This window comes from Desmodus rotundus, chromosome 11, assembly GCF_022682495.2.
Source record: "Desmodus rotundus isolate HL8 chromosome 11, HLdesRot8A.1, whole genome shotgun sequence".
Taxonomy (NCBI): Eukaryota; Metazoa; Chordata; class Mammalia; order Chiroptera; family Phyllostomidae; genus Desmodus; species Desmodus rotundus.
The window spans coordinates 78,561,141-78,573,417 of NC_071397.1; the positions used below are offsets into that span (position 1 = coordinate 78,561,141).

The following is a 12,277-nucleotide window of genomic DNA, read 5'->3' on the forward strand; positions in this document are numbered from 1 at the left end:
CCCAGAAACGCGGGTCTGCCCGGCTGCACTCTCCCACCTTGCAGCCCCGCCGCCGTATCCTTCGGCTCCCGCTCTATTTCGGGGCCTCATGAGCTCATGCGCTCTGCAGACCACACCGCAGTTCCAGGCCAGCCCGAGCCGCGAGGCCACGCAGGTCGATTCCAGCAAGTGTTCGAACGGTGGCCGGGGCGCGGGGAGGGAGGGCTTTGGAGGAAGTTAAAGGCACACCCACGTAAAGGACCCAAAATAACCGACACGCTGTGTGCCCGAGATCAGACAGGAAGCCAAATAATCAAGGGCGTTGAGTTGCTTTCCCCTCACTCCCAGCGCCGGGCGAAGGGCGCGGAGCCAGGGCTCGGGTGGCGGGGGGCGGTCGCGCCGGCGGGCAGGGCGGGGCGGGGCCGCCGCGGAGCCTATTAAAGGCGCGACCCGGTGGCGGGGCGGGAGCGCCTGGGCCACGATGGAGCGCGACGGCTACGCGGGGGGCGGGAGCCGCGGCGAGGGAGGCCACGGCCACCGGGAGGTTCCTGCGGGGAACGGCCGCGACCCGAGCCGCGGCCCGGGTGCCGAGGCGCCCGGGGACCCGCAGACGGCCGCGTCTTTGCTGGCCCCCATGGACCTGGGGGAGGAGCCGCTGGAAAAAGCGGCGCGCGCCCGCCCCGCCAAGGACCCCAACACCTACAAAGTGCTCTCGCTGGTAGGTCCGCGGCCCGGGGTCCCGGGCGGGGAGGGCGGCGCCCAGCTCCCGCGCTCCGATCGCGGTCAGCACCCGGTGCCCGGAGAGAGGCACGCTGTTCGCCGCTCCACGTTCCGCTCCGCCGGCGGCAACACTTGCTCATCGTTCCTGTGCCTGCACTTTACCCCGGGGGAATAATAGTTCACTCTCACTGGTATTACCTGATGCTTATAAAAGGGCCCGTTTATAAAAGCAGGCTGTTAAAAAAAAATTGTGATCTTTAGAAATGCCACTTGTAACCCTCAGAGAGTACAAGGTTGTTAGAAGAAAAAATGACCAACCAGAAAGCTGCTGGTCTCGGGAACCACCAATAAATGTTTCACCTCTGCTGGGTGGCGTTTGGGTGGCTCTGGGTGCAGTGTTGATGACTTCCCCGATGCCATTGACTGATTCCACTTGGAAAGATTGAGCGGAGCTCAAGTTTTATGAGAACTTTAGAAAATACATTTTCCTTTGCTTCTGTTTAAGAATTTCCTTGAAGCTGTTCAAAATGTGTGCGTAAAATGCTTATGATTCCCTGTCCACTCTTCTAACCATAAGCTACGTGGTTTTGTTGCTAACGGAAGTCCTCATTATTCCTCTGCTATTTTGTTATGACAGTTGCAGGATCCACTCAAGTTTCTGACGTGGGGGGTTGTTTTTCAGTCCAGATCTGCGGTGAGGAGTGCCGGACTGAGAGTCAGGAGCAGGTGTTCTTGGTTTCATGCCTGTGATTAATTGTTGAGGCCTTGGATAACCCGTCCTTGAACCTCAGTTTGTTCTGTGTTAAAAGGAGGACAGCGTCAACCCCCTTGCACGTTGCGCAGGGTTATTGTGAGGATCCCATGGAACAATGTATGCGGGGAAGTAAATTGAAATCTACGAGGAGATGCAATTACTTTGACTGTGTTATTTGGAAAGAACAGATTTCTATGTATAGGGTACCCTAAAATATATCCTCACTTACACATTGTGATTGAACAATGCTGTGTAGAGAGCATCTTTTCTGATTTTGAAATCTTTTTTCCTTTCATAGGAATTTCCATTTTCACCGTATTTTGGGTATCATGCAGATGTTAGAGTACTTTGAGGAACCAATCACATTTTTTTATCTGAAGATATTTTTTGCGTTATGTATCACCATTGATGAGAACTTAGTTTTTGCCTAGAGTCACATTTTTAGTTTTTGTTATAATGGGAGATCTTAGCTTTTATATCCTGATCACCTAAATTATTTAGTATCAGGACTTTCATGTATTTAGCCCATTACAAAGTATTCAGTAAGTATACACTGAATCTGTATGTGAACTCCAATGTGAAATCATATCTAAATGCCCATAGTCTTGAAAGGTTGCTAAATTTCTAACTGCTAAATTTAGTTTTTAAATCTTTCCTACTCATTTACTTAGAGATCCACAATCAGTGCCGGTAGAAGTTTGCCTGTGGAACATGCATTCCAATCTTTGACCTTTGCAGTCGGCCGCTGGGACAGCATTCGCTTCTGCTCTGATGATACAGCCCTGGACGTTTGACACGAAGGTCCTAGGACTGACTTGCACGAGCAGGACAGCGCTGAATATTTTTTATCTCCTTAGATGGGGTCTTTTGCTCTAACACAACTTGAACTGGAAAGAATTTTTGCCTCATATCTTTTGGTGAAATTCTGTGGAGCATTACTATACACTAAAACTTATTGCTGTGTTTTTAAAACTCTTTAATTTATCCAGTCTTCTTTTTGTTCCCTATGTCAATACCCTTCTTTCCGCACCGCCTCCCCGCTGCACCCCCCCCCCCCAGACTTTTTCCAAATGATGCACTTCCAGAGGGAAAAATCCCCAAAAGAAATGTGACAGCTGTCATCAAAGAGCTCTGGGTCATGTCTTCTAGAAATGAGCTGCAATTATGGGATTTCTTTTTCAGTTTAAACATGAGCACACTTCTCATAAAGCTAAAGAAGTGGATTGACTCACTGCATCTGGGGTTGAGGTTATGAGAGGCCAGCCACCTAGGAGGTCCATACGCACACCGTTTATATCTAGCAGGATAAATACAGGAGGTTCCCTGCAGGAGAGAATCAGTGGGAACCTGACTGTTGCATTTTTATGAAGATATTTCAGATGAACTGAAATGATGTAGGTATGTGAGTGGCTGCGGAGGGGGAAGATTCTGCCCTACTCTTGCTTCGCCCCCGTGTGATATTTGATCCCAAGGGAAGACCATCTGGCTCTAGTCTAGCGCCACGCCAGGCTGCAGGACACTCTCAGGAGTTTTCGGCTTGTGTAGAAAGTAGTATTCTCTCTGTGCTTCATAGGCTTGTTAAATACTAGACACCTTTCCTTGGTTCCAAGTTAGCTTTTGAACTGAAATGTCCACTTCCCCTGAAGTTGGACTTGAAGATTGATCTGAAATGTCCTTGTCCGTGGTGTAATTTTTGAAGGATTGGGTAACTTTCAACCACATGGCAGTAAATTTCCTCCATTCTCCAGTGAGCTGGTCCACAGCATTATTTTTGTCTGTGACCTTCTGCTGTACTTATGAATACATAGACCTCTGTATGTGTAAAGGGCCTGTGTGTCGGTGGGGGTGAGCGAGGACTACTTTCACCTTCCAATGAAAGAGTTCTTTCTAAGTGGCAGAAGTAGCCTTGTTTATTAGAAATTCAGACATGAATGTTATGAATTCTGTTAGCTTCTCGCTTCTTCCTCTTGCAACACATTATGTTATTTCTAGAATTCAGCATGTAGAATGTTTAAGATAGTTCTCTGCTCCTACTCTGAATTGGAATTGACATTGCTCTTTGATTTATAAAATTTAACATCTATCCAGCCATAGTTTCACATTTTATTTCAAATGACCAGAGCATCTTAAAGACCAGAGGTCTCCGGTTTGCCCTTATGGTATTTGTTTCGCATGTTCTAATAAAATGTGCCAAAAGTTTCTTGGAATCCGGCAAGAATGTTGTGTTTGCTACTGGGCCTAACAGCGCCTCACACTCCATGTCAGCTTTTGGCTGAATGAATGGATGAATGCACTGCATTTTCACTTGGACCTAGTGATACTTTCACTTGGAAAAGGGCTAGGTGGAAAGACAAAATATGCAACCACTTACTCACATGGCCAGGTGAAGGTCAGGAACCCAAATATAGGTACACTAAGAGAGATGAAACTTGGGTGTAAATTTAGGGAGATCAAACATTTCATCAGCATATGATGATGATTAGCATTATAATATATAATTGTATATAATTATTGCTATAGAACGGAGATGGAAAAGGCAATGAATGAACTATAAACAAAAGTTACAACGAAGGCCAGTGTACTTAAGCCAAACAGGGCCTCTGTGATAACTTGGATTCACACCTAGGATCTGGCCACTGGGCATTCGCTCAGGTACAAACAACCCAAGTGCGACCATCTGGCAGGCACAAGGAAGGCCATCCTGTAGCTGCGAACAGGAGGCTCCTTCGCTTCTACCAACATCTCTTCTGTTTTGGCGACTTTGCTGGCTCACCCCAAATTCAGTCATTGTGGCTATTGTAGGGAACTGTTTTCTCCACACTTGTTTTCTCTTCGTTCCTTTCCTTTGCTTTGAGTCATATTCCAGTCTTTTTCTGTCTCAGCATTTTGTATCTCAGCTGTTTCTACTTCACGCCATCTCTTTCATGGATACACAGCCACCCTTTCAATATCTTTCTCTTCCTTTCTATTCTATAGCACTTTTTCAGTTAACTCTGGACACTCAGTTTTGCTGTCTCCTGCCCCATCATATCTTAATTTTGGTTCTGATGATTCCATTGCTAAATATTTGTGACTTTTAAGATATAGCAAGTGTATTTTTATCTATAGCATGGCTTGTTGGATTTTTGGCCTGGGGGGGGCATTTCATGTTCCAAATAATTTAGGAACAAATACGCTTTTGGAACACAACTAGTAATTAGAGCTCTGCCTGCCTTTGGTTAAAATAAACATGCCTCTATCAACTATCAAATGTTCTCCAAACAACAGGGAATAAACAAAAATGTGTCTGGCAGCATGGGGATCACTCTTCTAAGTCTAACTCCTGTGCAACGACAACTGATAATCAGACTGCTGACCCAACGTGAAAGCCTTTGGCATTAGCTAAGAGCTAAGTTATGTATTTAGCATTAAAAGAAAATTTAATAATATGTTTAACAGAGAATTTTTTAAAAATGTGCAGAAAGTTTCACTAAATATTAACTGGATAGAGCACCCTATTTCCTGAGTATTTTAGTTATCTGAGATTGAATTACATGAATTAGGACAACATCGGTATTTCATTTTCTTTTTCACTCTTAGTTTTTAGAATAAGATTTGGCAATGTAGTAGTGAAAACTTAAATGATTATGATTATTCACATAGCACTCTGCAGTTTTAAAAAGCATTTCCATATATTCTTTTTAAAAAATATTTTATTTATTTATTTTTAGAGAGAGGGGAAGAGGGAGAGAAAGAAACATTGGTGTTCGAGAGAAACATTGATCAGTTGCCTCTTGCACACCCCAACCAGGGATCTGGGAAGCAACCAAGGCATGTGCACTGACCAGGAATTGAACCGATGACATTTTGGTTTGTGGGACGATGTTCAACTCACTGAGCCACACCAGTCAGGGTTCATATATTCTTAGTTGATCTTCTACACCTCAACACCTTTGAAATAGGAAAGTATGGTGACAATCCTACCTTACCAATAAGGAAACTTACCTGGCTCACAATGATACAGTGGACATTCTCAAATATTACTGTGCATAGAAACTACTTGGGAACTTAACGAGGGGGATTCCTGGGCTCCAGTCCCAGAGATTGTGATTTGGGATATTTGGAATCGTAATGGACTGAATGTTTGTGTCCACCCCCACTCCAATCATGTGTTGAAGCCCTACTCCCAATGTGATGGTATTCGGTGGTAGGTCCTTTGGGAGGTATAATTAGGTCTGTAGGAGGTCACGAGAGTGAGACTCTCACGGTGGGATCAGTGGCCTTTTAAGAAGAGGAAGAGGAGAGAAAGATCTTACCCTTTTTCTCCACGTACTCACTGAGGAAGGCCAGGTGAGGACAGGAGGAGGTGGCCATCTGCAAGCCAGGAAAGAGCTCTTGCCAGGAAGTGAATTGGTCAGCATCTTCTTCGTGGACTTCCCAATCTCCAGAACTGGGAGAAAATAAATTTCTATTGTTTAAGTCACCCAGTCTGTGGTATTTTGTTATAGCAGCCGAGGAGACTAAGGCAGGCACGGACCCAAGGAATCTGCATTGTTAAACAAGTGCGTCAAGTGATTTAGATGTAGGTGGTTCATTTACTTTAGGAACTATGAGTTAAATTTATAGGCAAAAGTCACCCCATTAGTAAGTGAAACTTACTAAAGTATGTGAAGTAAGTATGATAAGTGATACTTACTAAATGATCATAGTTACTAAATTAGTAACTATTCTGGACTAATGGCTATTACCACCTTGTCCATTTGCTGTTTGCATTGTGTGAAGTCAATAGTATGTGTTACTGTCAGTTCCCAGTATGTACACACTTTTGGGAAAGTGGCTTTCTTCTTTTTATTTTGAGTTTCCTTCTTAATACGTTGCAAATGCACCAGAACAGGGAAGTTGTTATGATAGAAAGTCATTTTGGAGGGAATGAGTTTTCCAAGCATATCTCATTTGTGGACTGATCATTTTCTCATCATTGCTTTTGACTTTACACACGTTTAGGTGGCAAACATTTTATCACAGGTGTGATTTGGGACCCTTAAAGATCATTTTATCTTGGTTTTCAGGAGCATAATCCTGAGAGTATAGCTTGTTCTAAAGTTGGTTCTTTCCCTTGAAGAGCTTTTTGATATTAGCAAGCACTTGTATTCAATTAGCAAGAACTTGTATTCTCTCATGGAGAGAGAGAACGGAAAAGAAACTCATCGATGCTTCTCTCTCGCATCATTGTTTCTCTCTCTCTTCCTCTCCCTCCCTCTTGTTCTAAAAGTAATGAAAAAATGTGCTCAAGTGAGGATGAAAATTTTTTTAATGTTTTGTTTAAAAAAATGTTCTAGGTGAAGCAGTAAAAATGTCCCTGATGAAGCAGATTTTATTAAATTTCAACCCTAAAGTATCCGTCTTTACTATTCCATGGGACAAAGTTGGAGGTATGCATATAGCACACCCGCTGCACACTGAGGTGCATCCGTTGTTTTCTGGAGGAAAAGCAGCTGTGATTGTATGAGGTTAAGCTGAACTAGCTGCTGCGTTTCATGGCTCATCACTTTGGGTAGAAAGAACAACTGACAAACGGTGGTTATTCAGACTTGGGTATTTGGCACATGTATTCTCAAAAATGAATGGTGTTAGTGCGCCACTTCAAGGAAAACATGAAAGTAGCTGTTGCCTCTGATAAAATTTGAGCTTTCAAGAAAAATTTAGAATTTTGGAAAATTTGTATCTGCCATTGTAAGCTTGACAGCTTCCCAGCCCTTAAAAGGCTTTTCTGATGAAATTGATGAAGATAGGAATGTGATTTTTATCTCCAAATGTGGAATAATGACATGTGTCAGCATTTGAAAGAACTATGTAACTCAGTGAACCAATATTTTCCAAAGGACCAATGGATGGTTTACAAACGTATGCATGGGTTTAAGTGCCATTCAAAGTGCAAAATAGAATAATGGATTTTAATGTTACAGTGTGAAAAGTTCATCAATGTTGTTTCAACTTTCATGTTGCACTTTGCCTTTAAGAAATTACCACTTGTAGAATTTGATGTATTTTTAAAGAAGAATGTCCACAATTATCTCAAAAGGCTCTTTAGGATCCTCAGTAATTTTTAAGAATATAAAGAAATTCTGAGAGCAAAAGTTTAGAGAATATCTGCTTTAAGAAAAGGTGTACATTCGTTACTATTTAAGAACTAGGGATGGGGAAAGGAGATTAAGACAAAAAGAATCAGCAAGTTACAACAATTGCATCTTTATTTAAGTAAGGTCCTTTATAGATTTCAAAATAATTCTACATCTAGTACCTCCTTTGGTCCCAACCATGGCTCCACCATTGTTCCCATGCTTGAGATGAAAAAATGATGGCTCAGAGAAATTTAGGGGACTTTCCAAAATCACAAAACTAATAAACTTCTTAATCTCATCGCTGTAGCTTCATGACGAATGGTCTTGAAGTCAGACAGAAGTGGGTTTAAATGCTGGTACTGTTCTTAAGTTTCCCAAACATCAGCTGCCACAACCAGGAGAGATGATAGAACCATATTGGGGCTTGTTAGGAGAATTAAATACATATCATATATAACGTGGCACATAGTGTGGCCCAAATAAATGGTTGTTTTTCTGGTTTTTATTGCTAAACCTCAGTGTGACTGGATTTTTTATTTTTTCCTGACTCAGAAGTCACTTTACATCCTTGCTACCCAAAGTGTGGTCTGCAGCCTAGCACGTCGGCATCAGCTCCTTGGAACTTGTAAGAAATGCAGAGTCTTGGGCCTCATCCCAGACCTACTGAACCAGAATCTGCATTTCCACAGATTCTCGGGGATTCGCCTGCACATTAAAGTTTGAGGAGCAGCACTGTAGAGGCTGTGAGTGGTACACAAGGCACAGCAGCTAGACTTCCTTTAGCTGTGGCTTCTAATCAACCCTTGTTCAGCCAGCCATTGACTCCATACATGATGCTATGATAAAAAAATTAAAACAGTAAATGTTCCTACACGACCTCAACCATGTTGGCACCGTGGGTTAAAATGCCTCTGCTGCTGTTGATAGCATTTTGCCCCTTTTCCTCCTGGCCCCTCAGAGATGCACTGATGAAAGTCGGCCATTGGAGGCACTGGGTGCACCGGTCTCCCTACTCCCCTCACTGTGCAGAATCCCTCCCTTAGGAGCCTATCCCTGCTCTCATTTGTTTTCTTGTAGTGTAACTGACTTTTCCTCACTCTGTCCTGGCTTGTCCTCTAATTGCTCCTTATTGCTTTCATCTCCGCCAGTCTTCTGCCTGTGTTGTGATCCAATAACAGTCAGAGGTTTTTTCCAATTCAACCATCCACCTATCAGGATATCAGGTAGATTTCACTGTGCATCTTACCACCAATAGAGTTCTTCAAAGTTTCCACGGCAGTACCTTCTCCACAATCAACAATATACTTGACTCAAAATCAAAACAAGGAACTATTTTACCAGGGCTTTTTCAGGTGGAGTTGAATCAGGTTAAATATCCTTGGCACAAAGATTGTTCCATAATACTTAGCCAAACACACTGGCTTTCCATAAAGTGCCACCCAGCATCATTTAGATTAGAACCTTCTGGAGAGTAGGAAACAGGTGAATGAAGTATATTCAAGTGGAAAGGAGGTGGATCAGGAGCATTATGAAGACTGTGTTGGTCTTTTCTGTCTTTGGATTAATCAGGGAAATAAGTACGAAACAACTCTATAGTGTACACTATTAACTTAAGGATCTGACTGAGAGCTCAAAGGAAGTAAATGTGAAGCCTGTTGGCATGCAAACGTGGTTTACATTTATCATCTCTTGGAAGCTTCAAAGAAAAAGAGAACATTGATATTTCTGGGATGATTCAGACAAAGGTTTTGAGAGACAGGGGTCGGGTAAAGAGTCCTAACCTTGAGGTCACAAGAATTATTTCCCATTTGACCTTTGAACAATTGTTTTCTTCTCTGACTTTCAGTTTCCATAACTAGAGTAAGAGGGTTTAGATTATGTGGGTTCCTTCTAGGTCTAAAATCTTTATATAGAGAGCTTACAATATTTTCCCTTTGTTATAAACACATTACATATTGCAGAAAGTGTAGAAAATGCAAAAAGAGTATACAGAAGAATTAAAAATTGCTCTTATTATATGCTATTTATATTTTGATTTATTCCCAGAGGGGCTTTTTTATGTGTATGGATCACTTTTTTTTTAATCTTTACAAAAATGGGATCCTATGGCATATACTGTACCATTTCCTTTTTTCCCTTATGTTCAGTTGTGAATTTACATGCATTGCTAGAAAACTCTTCAATGCATCTTTCAGGAATAGGGTTTGAGACTTTTATGTTATTAACCTTAGTTCAGGGTGTAATCTTTGAAATTATCCCTACTAGTACCTCAGATATAATCAGTTCACTTTTTAGTACATATTTCTTGTTTTATTCATTTCTCAACTGTATTGCCATTGCTGTGTCTCTTTTTTGGGGTTCAGTTATTAGTTTTCCTAATGGTTTCCCGTCATTATGATTCTGCTCAGAGTTCCCCGGAGATTGCCACAACATATATGGGGAAACGTGTACTCCTAAACTCAATGTTCTTTTTAGCCTTATTTCTCATCACTCGAGCAGCACTCGGGGGCTTAGCATGAGCAGGTTCATATGTTCATAGCACTCCCAAAGGGCTGGGACACACACGTGCAGTCATCTATTAGCCAATATTTGCCAAGCTCTTAGAGCAGGCCCTTGTACACAGCGTTGCGTGGATGTTTGTTGAATTTATATGTGCCTCCCTGGAGTTCGCTGTTTGTCAGACCCTGTGTTAAGCACTCGATCTCCTTTAATTGGCACAAACGTGTGAGGTAGGAGGGAGCAAACCTGCTGGCCGGTGAGTGAGTCTGGTCTGGGATACACACATCAGTGAAACTCTGTGTCCTTCTTCGTCAATGGGACATGTGTATTATGTGCATAACTTCGAATTAGGAGTTCAAAGGGCTGTTTTTCAGTCAACTTTACTCTTATTGCACTTTGTCAGTTTAGAGAGTCAGGGGCTCAAGGTGTGCGTCTCACAGACGCTCCAGCTCTGCTAACACACCTTTCATTCCCATCAGCGCAGACTTGTACTCTTCCCCAAACATACTTGCGTAGGTTATTTCTGCCTCTACTCCAGGAGTGACCTTTGCATGTCCCTTTTATTATGCAACACACTGGGATTCAACTCAATTTGTCCTCCCACAGGAAGCATTCCTTAGCTGCTCTCTGGTCAGCTGTCCCCTGTCCCTGAACTAATCATTTGTCACTTAAGCATATCCAGGCCACAGAATTGAGTGGTTAAGGGCCAGATGCTGGAGCCAGACTGCTGGAGTGAGAATCCCGTCTCTGCCAATAACTGCTGTCTGTCTTTGGGCAAGTCCCTTACCTTCTCTGTGCCTGGTTTCCTCACCTGTGAAATGGCCATAATAATAGGAGCTACGTCATAACTTTATGTTGAGGGTTAAATGAATTAACTGCATGTAAAGTAATTTAAAAAAGTGCCTGAGAGACAGTAGGTGCTAGATTAGGGTTTATTGTTACGGTTAGTGACTAATGCAACAAGTATTTATGGTTACTGCTGTGTGATCAGTTCGGTGGAAGAGGACAGGGCTAACTGGTGACAAGGGAGGAGAAAGACTTACCCCCTGGTCTCGTGGTCATCCCCACAGGACCAGACATTTGTATGTTTGTTTGTTTGTTTGTTTATATTAAAGTACATACAATGTCATATCAGTGTCAGGTGTACAACATAGTGATTCAATATTTAGGCCCCTTAGGATGTGATCACTACAATAAGTCTAGTAACATGTCACTGTACGAAGTTTTTACAATATTAGTGCACTTATTTCCAGGATCAGATATTTATCAAAGAATCCTGAGAGGTTTCTCATGCTGCAGCTGTGGTAAGTGCTGCCTGGAAGCTGGATTTAGTCACAGAGGTCTGAGGACAGGCGAGCAGAAGAGGACTCTGAGAGGAGGCAGCAGCATGTGCAAAGGCCCTGGGATAGCAGGGAGCGTGGGCCTTCCCAGAAAGGGAGGAGGCTGGGGTGGCCGGTGTATGAAGAGTTGTGTGGTGGGTGATGAGACCGGAAAGGTGGTCAGGGGCCAGGTCCAGGCAGGCCTTGCAGACCAGTTTAGGGATTTTGGTTTTTGTTTTAAGGACAATTTGAAATTACTAAAGTGTTTTCCTGTTTGTTTGTTTTCATTTTCAGCTCTAGTTATTCATATGCTCCAACAATTATTTCAGAATAAAAAGAAAGAAATCACAGAAACTGAGTGCAGTGTCTTTTCTTCCACTCTGTGTTTCATCTCCGACCTATATGAGTAGGCAAGAGACCTGCCTAAGCAAGAAAAACAAGGTCTTTCAGATGAAACCCAGGTTGCTTAAACTTTTAGTCTCTTTTATCCTCTGCCTGAGGGCAGGAAGGGCTGTTCTTTGAAACTACTTTTCCTCCTTTTTTTATCTCATAAGCTTAACTAGACTTAAACCATTTTTTTTCTAAATCAGTTAATACTAATGAGTCATCTTTCTAGATCATCGCTTTAGAAGAAACAAACTGTTTTCAGGATTATCTTGGTCATGCTGTTTTTCTTTTCCTTGAAATTCAGCTGAAGCAAGATGTAATTAAAATATTTTTTGCATCTCAGAGATTGAGAATTAAAAACAAGTGAACTCTCAAAATGGAATGTTTTTTGTGCCCATATTAAATTTAGCTTAGAGTATGCGCTGGGGGTGTGTATGTGTCTAAACTTGATGCCTTATTCAGGAGAACTGAATGTAAGAGGCACGTTACACAGGTGTTGGAAGAGCTGAAGCCGAACA

The 12,277-nt window shown here is 42.5% G+C and overlaps 1 protein-coding gene across 1 annotated transcript in view; it reads left to right on the top strand.

Moving 5' to 3' along the window:
• Positions 1-448: 448 nt before the first annotated feature.
• ENPP1 (ectonucleotide pyrophosphatase/phosphodiesterase 1) overlaps positions 449-12,277 on the top strand; it is a 76,876-nt gene continuing 65,047 nt past the window's right edge. The window contains exon 1 of the mRNA XM_053913762.1: positions 449-697. Within this exon, the coding sequence (XP_053769737.1) occupies positions 461-697 (237 nt within the window). The 5' untranslated portion in view covers positions 449-460. The remainder of the gene's footprint in view (positions 698-12,277) is intronic.